The 19,093-nt window shown below is 46.3% G+C and overlaps 1 protein-coding gene across 2 annotated transcripts in view; it reads right to left on the bottom strand.

Moving 5' to 3' along the window:
• Positions 1–553: 553 nt before the first annotated feature.
• The window catches only part of ETV6 (ETS variant transcription factor 6), a 246,593-nt gene continuing 228,053 nt past the window's right edge, over positions 554–19,093 (bottom strand). For both annotated transcript variants that reach the window (XM_081248514.1, XM_081248513.1), the window contains exons 6-8: positions 7,031–7,173; positions 5,022–5,122; positions 554–1,056 (exon numbers count right to left, since the gene is read on the bottom strand). In XM_081248514.1, the coding sequence (XP_081104640.1) occupies positions 951–1,056; positions 5,022–5,122; positions 7,031–7,173 (350 nt within the window). In that variant the 3' untranslated portion in view covers positions 554–950. The remainder of the gene's footprint in view (positions 1,057–5,021; positions 5,123–7,030; positions 7,174–19,093) is intronic.

The raw sequence follows: 19,093 nt of genomic DNA, 5'->3' as shown, positions 1-19,093 counted from the left end.
CTGGACAGCCTTCCAGGCTTATCTTACGCTCTGTGGAACCACCAAGCCCCGCAGTTCTCCCAGCTGGGTCAGGGGCAGCCTGCCGGACTAGCGTTCATCTTTCCGGAAGGCAGCAGCCTCCGTGATGTTTCTGGCCGCCCTCCGATAGGTAGCCAAATGCTGGGATGTGGGTTTGATTTTTGTGGTGCCGGCTATAAAGCACCCAGACCACTGATTGCGTTTAGGTGCCAGCAATTCCCAAGACTCTCCAAAGAGGCTGAACTCTGCTAAAAGGCATCTGAAGTTCCACAACAGGCGAGGGGGGAGGACGGGACGGGGCAGGGAAGGAAAGAGAGCCAGAGAGAGAAGAAGAGAGCTCTCCTTTTCACTTTATCTTTTTTAAAAGCATCTTTTTTTTTTTCTTTTTTCTTTTTTTTTCCAGCCAAGACCCAACAGCAACAGGAACAAACCTGATCCACGTGGCAGGATCAAGAGAACCTGAACCCTTTTGCAAGTGTTCTCTCTCCTGACCAGTTGGGCTTCTGCACTTTGTGAGATTTGCAAAAAATATATATATATATAATAGATATATATTTCCATAGGAAAACAACCTCGATGTCTTCCCCTATATGAATGATGAAAAGTCAAACTGCATGGTCTTAAAAAAGAACAAAACCAAAAACACCATGAAACTTAACAACAGGTGGAACGGGGTGGGGGAGGAGTTACAGACAGAGATTCCAAACGAGAAGGAACCATGAAGATGAGTCCCAGGCTGGTGCCCTTGGCCAGAATTCCAGCGCCGCCTTTGCCGAGTGGTTTGTCTAAGGTGCTCCGGGATCCCTCACGCTGGGCGAGAGAAGTGTCACTGCCATGTCCGGGTCTCTTCCCTTCCGCTCCGTCACGCCCCAGCCATCCTGGCGGGCAGGGCGCCCTTGGCTACCGGCCCGCTGAGCCGGGGGCTGGTTCCTTCAACACTCATCTTCTTGGTATATTTGTTCATCCAGCTCCTGGGACTCAAGATGCTCCAGACGGTCTGTTCGGCCACTCATGATTTCATCCGGGGTTTTCATAAACCTTTGGAAGAGGAAATGGTGGCGTGAAGAGGTTACAATTTCCTAAAGCTGTCTTTACCTTGAACTCTAAAAAGAGAGTTCCCATCACCTTCACACAGCTGGAGAGCTACTGAACCTGGTCATAATGCTAACTTAGCACAAATTAGAAAAAGTTACCCCTTCCTCTGACTGCCTGAAAGTTGGCAAAACAATGATAAACAGAAGTCTAGGATGACTGTAAAGAAGACGGAGCCGTGTGATGCATTCCTGCGTGACCAGGTGAGGGGGCCCTGGGACAGCACACGTGTCTGCATCTCTGATTTTCAGAGGGTTAGATTTTACAAAGACCTGTGAGCGCTGTATGTCCATTTCCATCCCAGACTGTGAGCCCGAGGAATGGTATTCAAAACTTGAATCTAATGCGAAGGATACAATTAAATGCTAGGTGGAAAAGCTGGGGAATAGGGCAAGATGGTGGAGCTTCTGGAAATTAGAAAGGCCAAAAGAAAGAATCTTTCTCAATGTTATCACCACTCCACCCCAAATGCTAGCCATTCATCCCCTTTATTCTGTCTTCCTTTGCAGCTAGGTGCATACAGCAAGCCTCATCTTCTTGGTCGCTGGGGTCATTTGGAAATTACATCAGTGCCGTGTTTTGACCATGATTTACATGGTTCAGGAAGGCTGCCTGGCTGCAAACGTTCCGTCCTTACGGTGGGAGGGCCCTTTCCACAGCCTACACACCGTTCCCTTCCTCTGCTCGGTACCACATGACCTGTCTTAAAACAGACATTTTCTCTCATCACTTCATGTTCAAAAGCCTATGATGAGGGCCTTCCCTGGTGGTCCAGTGGTTAAGACTCTGCACTTCCAATGCAGGGTGCATGGGTTTGATCCCTGGTTGGGGCACTAAGATCCCACATGCCTTGTGGCACGGCCAAAAAAAAAAAAAAAAAAATCCTGTGACGACCACTTATCAAGTCAAGGATCCACTCTTTGGGCCCCTCGGTCATCTCAACCTGGAAACTCTCTTGTCTTCTACTGTTTACTAGCATGAACCTTTCACTCCAGTCTCGCCAGTTCTTTTTCTATAAATCACAGCTCCTGCCACCCTCCAAACCTTTAGCTTTGCCCTTATTTGGAACCCTCTTGACTCCTTCCACTCTCTGAGCCCTACTCACTGTCTGGGCTCTTGTCTCATCATCCACACCGAAATCTCCAAGAGCCCCTCCAGTTTAACACTTCACTTGATTACACACCGGGTTTTATACCGAGAAGCCTTCATTTTGGGGCGAGTCTGGCTTCCGACATTCATTTCCTCAAAAATGACTGATCTCTCCTCACAAATGGCACTCTTCTTTCCTTTTATCTTGTTGCAATCACTGTTGGAAGCCTGTGAACCTTCCACCTACGACTACTTTTCTGCCCATTATTGCCGATTTTTTTTTTTTTTTTTTCGGTACGCGGGCCTCTCACTGTTGTGGCCTCTCCCGTTGCGGAGCACAGGCTCCGGACGCACAGGCTCAGCAGCCATGGCTCACGGGCCCAGCTGTTCCGCGGCATGTGGGATCCTCCTGGACCGGGGCACGAACCCGTGTCCCCTGCATCAGCAGGCGGACTCTCAACCACTGCGCCACCAGGGAAACCCCTATTGCTGATTTTTTTCAAGCAGTCTGTTGCGTAGCATCTGCAGCCTGTCTTCCACTTTTATCCTGGAGCTAACACTTCTCCCTCAACATCTGGAGTCACTAATAATCCCCTCCAGTCCGAGTCCACAGATGTGCTATATTTGGCCCTCTGAAGCACCCCTATCCTCTTTTGACGGCTTTTGCATATTAAGTTTCTGATATTCCACACCAGGCTTGCCCAGAAACATTTATCAAAAGCCTCCATAAGGTATAAAACAGAACTATATATATAAAATATAACCCTCTACCTTCTAGGAGCTTATGACCTACTTGTTGGGGAGAAGGACTTCATATATACAACTACTAAAAATGTAAATCACGATGTGGTTTAGGGCCAAGGAAACCCAACATGATGGAAGAAGGTATCTGTGCGTGTCTCAGCAGTTGAAGAAGGTGTCATAAAGGGTAGTAGACTTGAGGCAGACCTGGGGGTATATATGTTAAAAAAGCAAAGGTTAAAGTGATGCACATTTCTGGCACAGGGAACCCTATTAGTGTTGGAGGGCAGCTGGCAGTGTGTATTATGAATTTGGGAGGCAGGAGAATGGACCAGAGGCAGAGATTGCTGAATTAATCTAGGTATCAGTCATGAAGTCTAGACATCAGCCTCCACTGCCAGGGAAGCAATAATAATGCTTCTGCTTTGCTTTCATCTTCCAGGTCTCGTGAGAGTACTTGCTATCGGTAGATTCCAACCTGGAGCCTGCTGGTAAGAAATCTTGGGAAATGTGGTTCCCAGGCTTCTAGCCCCTGAAACATAGACTGGAGCGGGAATGGTGCTGAAGAGCCAATGGACTGTCCAGCACAATGATGACTCAGATGTAAGAAGAGTCAAAGATAACTCTAGTGTCAAGGTTGGTTACTTCAACAATGGTGATGCCACTGTTGATGTAACATTTATTCTGGGGGTGGGGAGATTTCCAGTATGGGAAGAAGGCCTGTCTTGAACATTTCATGTCTGAGATATTAATGTGATATTTAAGAGGACATGTCCTATAAGAAGCTCTTGGAAATGAAGATTTGGAATTTCAGGGAGATTTTAGAGCTGCATGTAGGGATCTGAGAGCCCATTCACGGAGGTGATAACTGAAGCTGTGTCACGGGATCCATCCGTCCAGGGAAAAAGTATAGCGTGCGAAGAACAGAAGCCCAGGACTAAGGTTAGGGTGAAGGATGAAAAGAAGGCATCAGCAGAGCCCGAGAAAGGAGGCTTCTTTTTCCACTTTATTCTACTCTGTTTCCAGCTCTTGAAAAGCCTTCTCTGTTTCTTTTGAAGGTCGCAGCTGTTTTTTTTTTTTTACTGCTCCTACATTACCACACGTTACCAATGCTCAGGCCCAGGTTCTCTGCTCTTTCCAGTAAGTACTTATCCCAGTGAGCTCGTCTGCTCATACACAGTGTCATTTTGTCATTTTCGACCCAAATCCACATCTCTAGCCCCATCTGTAATTCTCCTCTGTCCCACTTGCCAAAACGCAGAACCTGAGGTCGTGTTTGTCAATCCTACCTTCTCCCAAGCTTCATTTGGTCTCACCACGTCAATTACCACCAGTGTCAGAGGGCTATGTCTCCCTCTCCTGATTGGTCCTTTAGATCCCTTCTTTTTCCTCTTCTAATTGTTTCTCCTCTCTTGCCTAGGAATCACAATCTATGTGGTAGGTTAAATGGTTGGAACTCATTAGCTGGGAGGAATTCTGGAAAGAGGAATGTCTACTGCAGCAGCTTTCAGACTTTTACAAGGCACTGTCATAAATATATTTTACATCATGACACACACACACACCCCTGAATCACAGTTTTCATGAATCAACAGTCACTCTTAATTCATGTGATACAGTCTGATATTTTCAACTCTATCCTTTCCTATTCAATTGTTCTATTTCATTAAAAAAATTAGAATCATTAAATCTATTTCATGATTCACTAACGGGCAGGGTTGGCAACCTGGAGGCCTAGGTTTGTTTAGTTCCCTGCTTTGCCATCGGCTCCTCTGATTGCTCCCTTTAACTACCATAGATATAAATGCCAGATAATACTGTTTGATCATCGCATTATTTGAAAGGTGAGTCAGATTGTGTTTATTTAGTTTTGGCTTTACTCTAGGTTAGACATAAGTGGAAAAGAAAAAAATTTTTTTTTCTTAAATTCTAACAAACCACCACCTGGTATCGAATGTGTAGCAGTGATGGCTTTGAGGATCAGATAGGCAGGTAGAGATCGTAACAGTCTCCCTCCTCCCTCTTATTTGAAGAAAACAATATCCTCCCAGAAGAAGGAAAGGAGAAAACGGAAGTGCTACCTGAACAAAAGCCTTTGTCCTGGCTCCTTCCTGATGATGTTTAGTTTGTAGTAGTGGCGCAGGGCTCTGGACATTTTCTCATAGGTCATGTTTGTTCTGTTCTGTTTGTTCAAAGGCGGAAGAGGGAAAAAAAGCACAAAGACACAATGAAATGAACCTCAGAAAAGACGCTGCAGGAGCTATTCAAATCCAGCTCTTCAGCTACTTCTGTGGCCCTGCCAGTTGGGAAAGCCACCTGCTAATCTGCTCCCTGCCACGCCCACCCCTGGGCTTTTTTCACAGACGTCCTCGCTGAGGTTTCTCCTAAGGTGAGTCTAGCTAACAAAGCACATCTCGCAGTGGCCTCCCGGACTTCCTCTCCCAGGCCTGCGCTCTGCTGTGCCCGAGGAATTTCCTGCAGTTCCCCCTGTCTGGGGGGTCATCCTTCACCTTCTGACCCACAGAGAATTTCTCTTCCTTTTTTCCTTTTTAAAAAAAATTTAAAAAATTTTTACAGTGACCTTTCTCAAGCTTGTGTTTCTGGTTTGTCATTTTTAAGGAAGAGATTTTTTTGTTTAAATTCCTGTCATGGAAGCAAGAATACAGTGGTTCCGAGCCCTGGGGTGAGGGCACCCTGTGCGAGCTGCAGAGCGATTTTTCTCAGTGACTCACAGGGTGGATGGTGTCAGTGGGGTCTGGCCATATTTGGTCACGACAGCCTCTGGTAGGTCCTCCTCAGCGGGGCCAGAGCACGGGCTGCCATCCTCCAAGGCTGCAGCCAGGGCAGAGCTCAGCGGTGTCTGCCCTGTGGCCTGCCTCTCCTTCGGCGGATCTGGAGTTGGGCCTTCCTGGTGCCTTGCCACCTCTGCCCCACTGCTACCTGTCTGTGGTCAGGCCTGGATCTTGCTGACTCATTTTTTTTTTCAAGTAGGAATACAGATTTATCTTAATTTTCTTTTCTTTTTTTTTTTTTTTTGGCAGGGGAACTCTCTGCGTATTTTACTTTATTTTACTGTGATAAGAACACTGACCATGAGATTTACCCTCTTAAACTTTTAAATGCATAATACAGCACCTAATACAGGGTTAACTACAGGTACAGTGTCCTACAGCAGATCTCTAGAACTTACTCCTCTTGTTTAATGGAAACTTTATGCCCCTTGATCAGTAACTCCCCATCTCCCCCGTTTCCCCAATCCCTGGCAACACCAGTCCACTCCTGGACTCAATGAATTTGCTTATTTTAGATCTAACTTTGAGTAAGTGGAATCAGGCAGTATTTGTCTTTCTGTGACTGGCTTCTTTTCACTCAGCATCATGTCTTCAAGGTTCATCCATGTTGCCACACGCTGCAGAATCTCCTTTTTTTTTTTTTTTTCTCAGGCTGAAGGATATTCCATTGTGTGTATATAGCGTGGTTTCCTTATCCATTCATCCATCAGTGGATGTAAAGGTTGTTTTACCCACTTTTTACATCTATGCACTTTAATGGTTTTCCTAACTATAAAAGACTTTATCTTTTAAATTCGATTCCCTCTTCCCAAGGTGGAACACTGTAGGGGCAATCAGACTTCTTGCACTGTTTGCTTTTCAAGGAGATGCTTTAAAGTCAGAGGATAAAGCATTTTCCATGTAGAACTGGGCTTTTGCGACCATGGAAGTTTCTAACCCAGCGGAACAGAAGCGACGCTTCCCAAAGCCCCCTTGTGAGTCACAGAGTGCCACAGTGCATCCCTGGCACCCAGTGCCTAACGATGGCGTGGGTGGCAGGACCGGGCCGAGGCAGGGGAGTGACGGTTACTCGTAATGAGGCCTATCAGACCGGGAGACTTAACTGGCACAAGGCACAAATGGAAAGGGGCATCTTTAATTATTTCCTCCCCTTTGCAACTAATTGTTTGTCCAGTGAGGAATAAACTAAATAATCATGGGCAGACAGGAAGCAGAAGACAGACAATTATCCTCCAACCCAGGGATGAAGACTAGATTTTGGCCCTACTTTATAGAACGAATATCTGGTGCCCTTTTACCTTATGGTTTCCCCACAGTCGAGCCAGTCCATTGGGATCCACTATCCGGAATATTTTGGATTCTTTGTCCTCCCATCGGATGAAGTTTTCGTACCGGCTGTCAGAAAGCAACTGATAGACGTAATCCCAAAGCAGTCTACAGTCTACAGAGGAAAAGGGCAAGAAAACACTGTTGACAAGGTTGCTTGATGAAGTACTAAGGGCAAGAATCAGAAAATAATCGAGTAACCGCTTTTGCCTCCTTTGGATGGATGGTCTAACTTCCTCGTTTTGGGAATTCCCTGGTGGTCCAGGGGTTAGGATGCCGCGCTTTCACTGCTGAGGGGCTTGGGTTTGATCCCTGGTTGGGGAAGTAAGATCCCGCAAGCCACTCGGCCAAAACTAAAACAAAAACACATTCTCGTTTTATAGTGAGGGGAGCAAGGCACAGAGAGACCTGTGAGGTGGCAACCTGTGGCCTGTGGAGGCCTTCAGGGCTGTCCGGGCCCAGAACTTCCCCCCTCAGGTGAGGACACAGAGACCCAGAGGGAGGAAGGGACTGGTCCACGGTCATGACCAATGACCTGAACTTGAGCAGAGCCCACAGAAGGGACGGAACAAGCTCTAACTGCAAATGAATTGGTTCTGGAAAGGGGCTGAAGACAGGCTGGCAGGTAAAAGGGCAAAGCGTGTGCTCGTGTTCAGAGGAGCAATGTGGTGTCAATGGTGGCGCTAAAGGTTACTTTGGAGGGTGAGACTCAGCGGATAAAGACGTGACGATTGGGGTCGGCTGAAAAGTGGCAGAAAAAGAAGCACGATGCATGAAAAGCTGTGGGAGAAGAAAACCCCTGTGGTTTGGGGGCTACGACTGTGGGAACCATGGCCAGCATGGTCTTTAGAAAGAATATGGATAGTCTCCTTATAGCTACTTCGGAGGTTTTAAAAATCGTTTTATTATAATGGAATCAGTGTAGAAAGGAACCCAGTGCAGAAAATCCCTTTCTCCACGTGCAAAACCAATGTTGGATCACTTGGTCAGGCAACAGATCTTTCTTTGTACAGGCCAGGCGCTGGGCTAGACCTTGACTTTTGGCTGTGGATTGGCAAATTGAAAGAGAAGATGCAGGCTGTGCACCTTTGCCCTGTTCTAGTGCTTTCGGGATTGGTGCCAGAACCGGGGGTGGCTTGGCCCCTAACACAGCCTTGATAGGCGGATGGGAGCAGATGTGGACTTTCTAAGTCTAGCTGATGCAGGACTGGCCTCCAGATGAGAATAAGAGACCCCCCCGGTGTGCAGTGTTGCTTCTGGGAGCTTTGATGAGCACTAGCCAGCATGGCTGGTCGTAAACGATTAATTTTGTTGGACGCCGTGTATGTGTCCTGCACTTTGCAAGCATTATTTCTAATCCTCACTTTACACACTGCATCCTGTCTAATCCTCTCGTGCCCGAGGTCACTGGGATTTGAACTCTGGGGCTCCTGCACCGCAAGGTGCAGATTTCCTTACTTCCTTATGTTGGGTGAGGCCTGGCACACCTGCGTGGGGAATGTCCAGTCCCCAACCTGGGCTATTTCAGAGCGAGCCAAACATTCACCTCCCGGAGAATGCAACACACCCTCCTCTGGCACATATTTACAAGAGGAAACGAGTCAGGTCGCCTTGGGCAAGTTGCTTAAATCTCCCTGAGGTTCCGTTTCCTCCTTCATGAAAGGGGAATAATAACGTCAACTCTCTCCAGGATTACTGAGTGAAGAGAAAGTAAGGAAAACAATAACAACAGCGGTTACTGGGTGCTATTTGCAGGCACCGGGCTGTGTGTTCTACCAGCCAGCTTGCCTCTGACCCTTAGGGCACCTGAGGAGGCCAGTGCTGTTGCTATTCCTAGTTTACGGCCAAGGAAGCTGGGGCTTAGCGGGTTTGGTCATTGGCTCAAAGGCACAGCTCGTGAGTGACACAGGTTGGAGTCTGGAGCCCGTGCTGTGCCACACGTCCTGCTGAGACGTCTATTCTCAGAGGAGAGGGTTAACAGGTAACTGTTAGTCAAGGACTTTTCCAAGCAAGCTTTAACTCTGCGTGTGTCCTTCATGCAGTCCAGCTTTCTCACTGAACAGCAGAAGGAACTGGGCTAAAATGTGGCATTTTCCAGGAGGCTTAATCTTTTAAGGAACTACCATGAAACTTAAAATGACATCTTCAGTACCCCTTACTGTATCTTTTTTTCCCCCGATGGATCTGTGTCTAAAAATTAATGTGACGTGTGGTTTCTTGTTTCAGAAAAGGACCCGTGGTGTCCTTCTCAGAAGGATGACTCCTGGAGTTTGAACCCTACGCTAAGAGAAGCTGACCAGAGATTCTGTTACCACCCCTGCCTGCCGCTGCCCTCCTGGTCGCCAGCAGGGGGCGCCGAGGAGCAGGGAGACAGCAAGGGGCCCAGTCCCAGCATCAGGAAGCACCTTGAGAGGTGAGTGCCACACGCCATCGCACACTGAGAATAATCGAGCTCATTTTTAAGGCACTTGTAAGAGGGCGACTGTAGGCAAAGCAGTGACGTAGGCAGTGTCTTTCTCCCTCTCTGCCACCTCCTTGTCTTACATCGTTTTTAGCACAGGTGGAAAAATAGAGAACTGAGATGCGGTTTAATTGTCCAGTTTTTGTCTTAGCATCAAATGGCAGATGCATTTTAATTTCCCACAAGCTCTTCCAAGTAGAAACCATCTGGCAAGACCAAATATTATCACACAAAATGCCAGCCTACTAGGAGGAACAAAGGTGTAACAGCTTCTCCATGTTTCCTGACAGGGTTACAATCATTTTTACCACCGAGAGGCTTCATGACACCTTTTGGATGCATCTGAATTGGCAATGTGATTCTCTAGAGTGAATCATTTGAACACAATTTAATAGTTAAAAAGACTGATCTGGTTGTCTTTTGCAGTTTGACGGAAGAAACTTCTGCCCACCGGAAGGTGAGCAATATATTGGCAGTCCCTCACCTCTAAGACTTCCTGGAGCTAAAATGTAAAGTGAGTGTTGTCTTAACACCATCTGCTGAGGGGTTTTCACTTTCATTGTTTCTGTAGCTTCTCTTTTACTGCTTTGGACATTCTGTGTCTCATAAAATGGTGAAGTGCGAACCATTTTCCGTTGGTTCGCACTTAAAAAATGGTTTCCATTTAAAACCATTTTACCGTTTCTCAAAGGAAGGGCTTAACCAGCGCTGGGTACCTACCATGCTGGTTCTTCAGAGGCATCGAACTGAGACCTTTATGTTGTAAATCATTTACTGAAAAAAATCTAGAATGTGATCTGTGTTTGTTTGGCTGGTAAATGAAGGGCAGGGCTTACCGCAGAACAGACCTTACCTATGAGTTGCAGGAACACGTGTATCTTGCAAACTTTTCCCTTTCATCAGTGTGAAAATAACCCCAAACAAGGGGCCAATTGATCATTTTAAATGACACTTAATCCAGCGAAGCCAACTTTAGCTGAGTAATAAAAATATATTGACATTCAAGACATACTGAATTACTCAGTCACTAACAGAGGCAGCAACAGGAATTTTGTGGCATAAAGTAGTTGTTTCAAGCTCAGAGTATAAGTGGCTTTTTATAACACTATTGATTCTTTTGTTTCTTTAGTTAAAAATTGTGCCAGACGATAAAAAAAAAAATTGCCTGACCACGCAACTTTTTTTAACAATCGAAGTTCAAGCCATCTGAGTTACTTTTGTTTTTTAAGATTTTAGTTAAATAAAAGGCAGATGCTTTTTAGTTCCTAGGTCCTCTGGAGGCTGTTGCCATGACCCACCAGCAGTTTTTCAGCTTTGTCAAAATCCATGTGTCTGCACAGATACAGTGTTTTCTGATCATTGATAAAAATGCTTCATACTATATGATACAATGCACCAAAAGTTCATCCCATTACAAAACACTTGAACATGCATGTGAAAAATATATCACAAGGTCTTCACTAATTTTAGCTGCATGTGTCTTAAACTAAAGGGCCTTCTCTGTCAAGGCATGTGGGAATTTTAAACAAATGTTCATGATTTGGATTGTCTCTTCCATGAGAGGAAGCTCATGAAAGGGTTTAGCTCAAGTGAAGTGTTATTTTCCAATTGCAGAAAGAGAGTTCTCTCTCTTTCCTGCTGGGTGAGGTACCCTGGGCATCCACAGTTAAAAGGCATTGTTAAATAAAAAAATATATATCCCTTCCTGTGGTTAGGGAGAAATATTTTCCCTCCCCTACCAGTCTCTTACCAGAGACTCATTGTACAAGCTTATTGAGCAGAGACTGTAAAAAGATGGGCAATTCACACATAACCAACATGGTTTCTAAAGGAAAAAAAAAACAACCTAGAAAACCAAGCTAGACAAAACTGATGTTTAAAAGATCTGAGTGGGCAAGTCGAGTTATTGACAAGTTATTTGAATTTCCCGAAATTCAAATTTCAGGAAAGCATCTAAGAAAGTAATTTTATGTTGTTTTAACTGCCCAAATGGAATTTTAAATGAAGGTCTGTAAACTGGAGTTCTGTGGATATAATCACCAACAAGGAGAGGCCTAGCGTTCCTGTTTCATTGCTTTAAATTTATTATGAAAAACTAATAAATTTATTTCAGACTCAGCAACAAAATGGGTCAGTAACACCCAAAATAAAAAGTTGCTTCTCTGCTTTATAGCAATGGTTCTAAACGAGGGGCAATCTTGCCTCCTAGGTGGTATTCTACAATGTCTGTGACAATTTTGGTTGTCACAACTGGGGTGGAGATAGCATCCAGTGAGTAGAGGCCAGGGATGCTGCTAAAAATCTTATAATGCACAAAAGAACTCCTCCCCGGCGATGAAGAATTATTTGGCCCAAATATCAAGAGCGCCCAGCTTGAGAAACCCTGCTTATGGAAGCACGGGTTTTACAACATGCAGGGGGGCTATCTGCAGGGTTTTTTTGTTTTCCTCCTCAATTCTAGATCAGCCATTACCTAGAAGCAGAAAGCTGATAAATCCAGTGCAGCCAACCCTGTGTTGATACGCAGAGGTGTGTTTACAATGGGTGCTTGCTGGTGCTTTGCTGTGGCTTAGGAAAACAGAAGCCATATGTGCACAGCAGCAAGCTGGGAGAGGGAGAAGCCGAGGCAGAGAATACAGATCTATGCTTCCTGGCTTCATCGGGGCAGAGGGACCCGCAGCTGCAAACAAACACCGCTGAACCTTTCCACCTTTGGTTGCAGCGGGTGTGGAGTGAGGCTGGGAAATGCAGAGATCAAGCCCCCAGCTAAAACCCAGTAAGACGTACCCCTCCTCCCTCAGGCATGGAGGCAGCCTGGGAGTTTGCAGCCAGGGACTGCTGGGACATAGGGACGCTGTTACAGAAATGCACGCCCTTAAGCAAACTGGAATTTCCAGTCTCCTCAATCCCCTTCTATTATTTTCTACCCAGTCACTGTGCTGGTCCTGTTTTATCTTTTAAAAAAGCTGTACTGAAACTTTCCTTCTCTTCTTGATTTCTCAGTGGCTCACAATGAAAAATAAAGTGCAGTGACTCAGCCAGAGTGTGAGGAGTCTGGCACCTCGGGATATTCCTGCCGGGGTGAAGGACTCTGTTCTCTCCAAGGGTCTCCTCCATCTCCTCCAAATACAGACAGCGGGCAAAGCCTCAGAGGAGGTAAGAGGGAGTGAAGAAGTTCATCTCCAAGGAAACTAGGGTTCCCTGAAGGGGTGCACTTTTCAGGCCAACATCACTTAGAACAAACGCCCAGACACAGGCCTTCTGGGTTAAGGCCCTGCACCCGCTCCGGTGGGCAGTGGTGCTGGCCATAACCACTGCTCTCGTCTCTGCAGCCCTGGAGCGGAGCAAAGAGAAATGGCACAGAGGAGGGACACTGACTGACCCTTAGAAGTTACCCTGCTTGGGCTAATGTTGGCATATTGTCTCTTCAGTGCTCAAAAGTGCCCAGAAATGAGTAGTAGTATAATCCTTATTATGGATAAAGAAACCAGGCTTCAGGGACCTTAAATACCTCTGCTTGGGAGACAAGGGCTAGATTCTAATCCTGTTGACTCCGGAGTCCATGCTTTTCCACAGGCCCACCGTGCAACCCCAGCAACCCTCCCACCGGCTGTGGATGAAGGCCCTGGGCCGGGAGCCATAGAGGGTTCTCTGCCCGAGGTAGCATGGGAGGGCACAGCTCTGCCAGCTGGTACTAAAACCCCGAGCCCCCTTGGCTTATGGAGGCATCCCACGATCCTGTCCTTTTTTCCAAACATAATATTTACACACGTGCGTGTGTGTGCAGAGGCACACACGCACACCACCACACCTTACTGCAAAGGCCTGGGGATGACACAGCCCTCCAGCACTTTCACACAGTCTGATTAGGCTTCTTTTCTCTTTTATGATGTCGTCTTCCCTTCAGGGCTGCTCCTGAGGCTCATTTATACAAGAAAATAAAAGTCCACGTGCCTCACTGGAAACAATGTCACCAGCAGATACCACTGGGGAAGAAGCAGAGATGGAAACAAGAGGGCAGGGTGCAGTGTGACCTCCCCCTGCCTGGGAGCCCTGAGGATGAGCCCCTAAGCTGCTGGCCCTGGAGTCTCAGGCTTAGGTGCCTTCATCTGATGTCAGATCAGAGGCTCCCAGGATTGAATTTCTGTGCACACAGAACTCATCCAGTCAATAAAACCAAATCAAGAGAGTACAGTGCTCTAGGCAGGTGACAAATAAGTGATACGGGAGATTCAGTGTCTCTTTGAGGAGAATCCTTTTGTTTCTATTAAAAATGTAACCCTGAGAGATAATACACATATATTTTTTTTAAGTCTCTCTGAGAATCTGAAAGATTGCCAGGCCAAGTGTGATCAGAGGGTTGCAAGTGAAGGGTACAGGGTCTGGGGGTGGGGTTCTCTGTTTTATCTGCTTTAAGATCAACTCACCAATGATATCCTCACAGACCGTGAAGAAGTTCACGTTTGCAAAGAAAATTAAGAGACTTAGGCAAAAGTAGTGAGATGAGCACAAGAAAAGAATTACTCTCTTTTTGGATGGTCCATGGACTCTGAACAACCAAATCTGTACAGACCTCTTAAAGTCCGCACTTCTGTGGAGCAGGGGAATGGTTACGAATGGATTACAAACCAGGTTGCCAATGAATCTTCCTCCCTTTAGCAGATTTTTGGATTAAGTCCAAGGAAAGGGACACGCAGATAGGAAGTCCGGTAACTCAGGTTTTCATGGAATTGAAGTTTAAGAGAAAGCCAAAATGACTTCAATTTTTTTCTTTTAAAACTGAGCTGTTGGGCTTCCCTGGTGGCGCAGTGGTTGAGAGTCTGCCTGCCGATACAGGGGACACGGGTTCGAGCCCTGGTCTGGGAGGATCCCACATGCCACGGAGCAACTAGGCCCGTGAGCCACAACTACTGAGCCTGCGCATCTGGAGCCTGTGCTCCACAAGAGAGGCCGCGACAGTGAGAGGCCCATGCACCGCGATGAAGAGTGGTCCCTGCTCGCCGCAACTAGAGAAAGCCCTCACACAGAAATGAAGACCCAAGACAGCCAAAATAAATAAATTAATAAACTCCTACCCCCAATATCTTCTTTAAAAAAACAAACAAAACAAAACTGAGCTGTCTCTAGTTAAAACCAAAGCAGAGAGCTTAGTTTGTCTGATGGCATAAAGTAAGAGGGATTATTGTCTTATGCCAGCAAAGACACAACCTTTGGCATTTAGAGACGCTGCGCCCCATCACCTAGAAAAATGCCCGGCACACAGAGATACGTGTGACTTTTTGAATGAATAATCTTTACATAGCTCAAGTGTGCAGAGCTACACTATTTTCCTCGGCTGTATTTTACTTATGTTAATGACGTTACTGTAACTACTCTGGGCTACTCGGCCATCAGCCTGCCTTCTACAGCTTAGCTCCTTCCCTACATTACTTGCCCTCGTCCCCTCCACGTCTTAGGCGCGCCTCATTCCCTGAGGTGTGAGGCATTCCTTGAGCGCAGGGACGGCATTTTCTACACCCGTGACTCCAAAGCATCCCGAACATAGAAGCGGACAGTCGCGTAGAACAGGGAGCGGTGGACTTTTTCTGCAAAAGGCCAATCAGTCAATATTTTAGTCCAATCTCTGCTGCAACTCCTCAACCCTGCCAAGGCAGCCACAGACAATACTGAGTGAGTGGGTGTGGCCGTGGGCCAGTGAAATTGGATTTACAAAAACAGGCGGTGGCTGATTTGGCCCACAGGCCTGCATTTCCAGTCCCCAGTCCCAAGGAAACAAGTGTGCTGGAGAGAACAGTGGTTGAAGCTGGAGGCTGAACACTGGACGTGCCTTCATCTGTAAAAGATGGGTCTGTAACAGACCCTTCTAGCTTTGAAGTCACCGAGTTCTAAGAGTTATTTTCAATATATACTGAAAACACAGCATCCCCTGGGCTACGCTTCTTCAATTTACGGCGCTCACTGCCAGTACCACTCTTTGGCTATGAAACAGGTTGGCGAGACACAGGCCAGTAAAACGTTTGTGGGCTGAGAAAGTGTTAGGAGGTGACAGAGGCTCCCCCGTCCCCCTGCCACCAAGCAGTCCTTTCCTGAGGACAATAAATAGCAAACAGCACAGAAAGAAGCAACTTGCTCCGTGTTGCACATACCACTGGCTGTTCAATAAAAAACCAGAACCCAGGCATCTTCTCTCACTCTCTCCTATGTTAAACTCTCTCCCACAAATGCCAGCCCTTCCAACTTGTTAAACTCAACCACAGTCCTTCCTATTCTTTGAAAAATAAGCAACACCTTTCAAAGTAAGCTATATGTGTCTATTTCAATTGATCTAATTTGTGGTTTGTATTTAAACTGTCCACTACCTCCTGGATTTCTTTTATTGAAGATTTTAGTTTTTCCACCAGGTAAATACCTAAGTGAACTATCATAACTTTGCGTGGGACCTCTTAATTGTGTGATGCCTCCCAATTTCATAGATATTAAAGTGTGAAAAAAAGAAAGAATTGCTAAACTATGGTGGATTTTTTTTTAATGAACCTGGATTCTTGAGTTTACATTTCTATCTGAAATAGAACAAATATACTAGGCCTTACGTTGTTTTGGGGTTTTCTCCATCTGGAATGACCTCTTTTTCTTTAATCTCCACTTGTCCATATTCTAAGCACTCATCTAAGCCCAGCTAAAAGCCAGCCCCTCCAGGAAGCCTTCCTGACACCTCTCCTCCAACCTCCTACAGCCACTTAATGGGAGTCCTTGGAAGACACCACAAGCTGCACTTGTAGCTCACTGTCTTCAGGTCTCTCATGACAAAGATCGTGTCTTACACCTCCTGGAACGCTCCACCCCCATGAATGCAGAACAGTGCTGTAAACACACAAGGGGTCCAAAGGCATACACCCAGGAGTGCCTGAGCAAATGATACGTGATTTACTTTTTGATCCACACACATAAGTCGTGCTCTTATCCATATCCTCCAACTATGGTATTTGTCAGTGTGACACACAGCAGCACCTTCAGTGCCCTCTGGGCTCATTTGAAAAGCGACGTCTTCCCATATAAAAGCTGCTTTATAGAGATCTGAAGGACTTTTATGGCTGTCCAGTAATGACAGAACTTTACATTGTACATATGACTCACCCAATGAATTTGACTTCCAGTAAATGAAGAATCATTTCTACGAGGATCTGAGTAGTCCAAAAAGACACCCAAAGGGTTGGCGTGGAGAGACAGGGACACCCCAAATGAGAAACAAAGAAGCCTGGGACTGTGATGAGCACTGTTCAGAGGGTCACAGGCTCAAGACTAAATGTTAGATCGTAGACTTCTCTCTCGTTTCACCCTTGAGAAAAACAGTGCCTTTGGGTTACATTAGCTAATCCTGGATCTGGTTAAATTAGTGAATACAGACATATGGAGATTACGGAACTTTTGAATATACCAACAGAGTAGCACAGTTTTTAAGAGAGCCATATTAAAAAGTTTCCAGACCTACTAAACAAGGGAAAAACAGCTCTAAGCCTAAACAATTTAACTTGATACATGGGGCTTCTCTTGGATTCCTAAGAAGTCTGTGGCAAAGACGGCGTCACAGAGGAGGTGGACAAGACAGACGGTGATTAGGAACGCAGGGGTAGCAAGGGCAGCCCAAGAGGCAGCGTAGCCAACGGCGCGGCAAGGGCTGTGTCGCAGCCTCGTCCGCCAGCCCCGATGGGACCTCTGCTTCTCTGCCGTGCAGTGTCCTCTGTGGTTTCCCCTGTAAACGACCCTTCCATATACAATGAACAGAGCAATGATAGGCTACCTCGAAGAGCTATCCTGAGGATTATAAACAAGTAGAAAGTATCCACAAAATGTCCAGAACTGTTGCACAGACCGTGCGAGAAACAAGACAAGCAGGGCAAACACAGACAAGAAGGAAAGCCTAGCAAGTCCAAGACAGGTCATTTACATCATTCCCAGGAATATACTGACCCCTCCCTCTTTCTCCAGTTATCCGGGGAAATTCACAGGCTTTGCCAAATAAGCTCGTTGCTACCTTATCCCCGTCCTTTCTTTTCATAGTTTCTCTTTTTTCCATTATTAAAAAAACCTTTATGTAAAAGCAGACGGAACAATAATGTAAACCCCGGTGCACCCAACGCCCAGCCACACAGCCATCAGCTTGTGACTAATCTTATTTTATGTACACCCCACCCGTTCCTCACTCCCAACCCTGTGGGATGCTTTTGGATCCCATTCCAAGCGTACATCATTTAATTTTTCATAGTGTTTTTGAACCACGTCATAGTTCTTGGCCATTTGATTTTCTTGATTCAGCATCCCTTATGTAAATTATTTATAATGATAAAATTGAGGTGACATTGGAGGTGCCCTTGGGACCAGAGAAGAATTTAGAGACAAATGACTTAACTAAAAAAGGGACGAGTCAAAGCAGAAGTAAAGCAGCCTCAGGGCCCGTGTCGTCATGGTGTCGTGAGCACTGCTCCGTCCCGAGCTTCAGCTGGACCTCGCGCCTGCGGCATCGGCCCAAGGAGGAAGAGGCACCTCTCACCTTTCCCTGAACAGTTCCGACCTCTCCCCTGTCTCCGTGTCTCCCTCCCGTTACTGGACCCATAATCACCCTCAGCATCGAGCTACCACCCTTCCTCAGTTCCTCCAGTCAAAACACCCCTTTTCTCTCTGCGCTGCTTCCACAGCACTGAATTATCCTCGCATACAGTAAGTACTCAATAAATGCTCTATCCTCGCATACAGTAAGTACTCAATAAATGCTCGTGCATTGACTGGGCGGGGCAGAGGGCTTACGTCCTTCTGCCTTGGAGCTTAGTGGTTTTCACGTCTGTCTCTCCTCGTAAAATCTAAATCCCTTGAGGGAATAATAAGTGTTCTATCAGCTCCGTGTCCCCTACTTCCCAGTGCATTTGTCTGTGCACAGCAGGTGCTCCAAAAATGTCTCGTGAATGGAGAGAAGCTCTAGGAAAAGAGTTAACTTTGCCAAGAGGTTAGAGGATTATAAGCTTCTGGAGAATGACTTCATGTAAATTATGGGCGGGCTAGCAAAAATACAATGTGGTGATTTTTTTCACTGGTTTCCACTGGTTTCTCATTTTAGGGGAGTAAATTTGGGCTTGTCAGCATAGAAGGGAAAGAATTCGGGAGTGGTTTCCTCTGTCCAAATGACACAGCAGCACCAGACTCCAACACCCTAATCCTGCTTTTCTCTCCTACCCCCTCCCAAGGTGAAGGCTATGTGGAGTTGCTGTGCAGAGGATGGAATTACAAGCCTGAATCTGAGACAAAGGTTCTTTATGCTGCGCCTGCTCGTTAATTAGCTGCTGGAAACTTCGGGACAGGGCCATTGACATGCTCATAAACCTTTGATTTCAAATGTTTTTTTGCTCAGCCACGATTCTGTTGTGACTCTCCTTGTAAGCTGGATGGAGGACATTTGTTTCTTAACACTTCGGAGGCTCATAACTCCTCCAGCCCCATGGCTCATTAACTCGCCCATTAAGGATTTAGCCTCCTGCAGGCAGAAGCCTCCACGTGGCCTCCCAGAGCCTCGGAGGGCACCTAA

Source organism: Mesoplodon bidens (assembly GCF_964165515.1).
Source record: "Mesoplodon bidens genome assembly, chromosome: 11".
In the NCBI taxonomy this organism is placed as follows: Eukaryota; Metazoa; Chordata; class Mammalia; order Artiodactyla; family Ziphiidae; genus Mesoplodon; species Mesoplodon bidens.
Note: the sequence above shows the minus strand (reverse complement) of the source record. Positions and strands in the feature narration are given on the sequence as shown.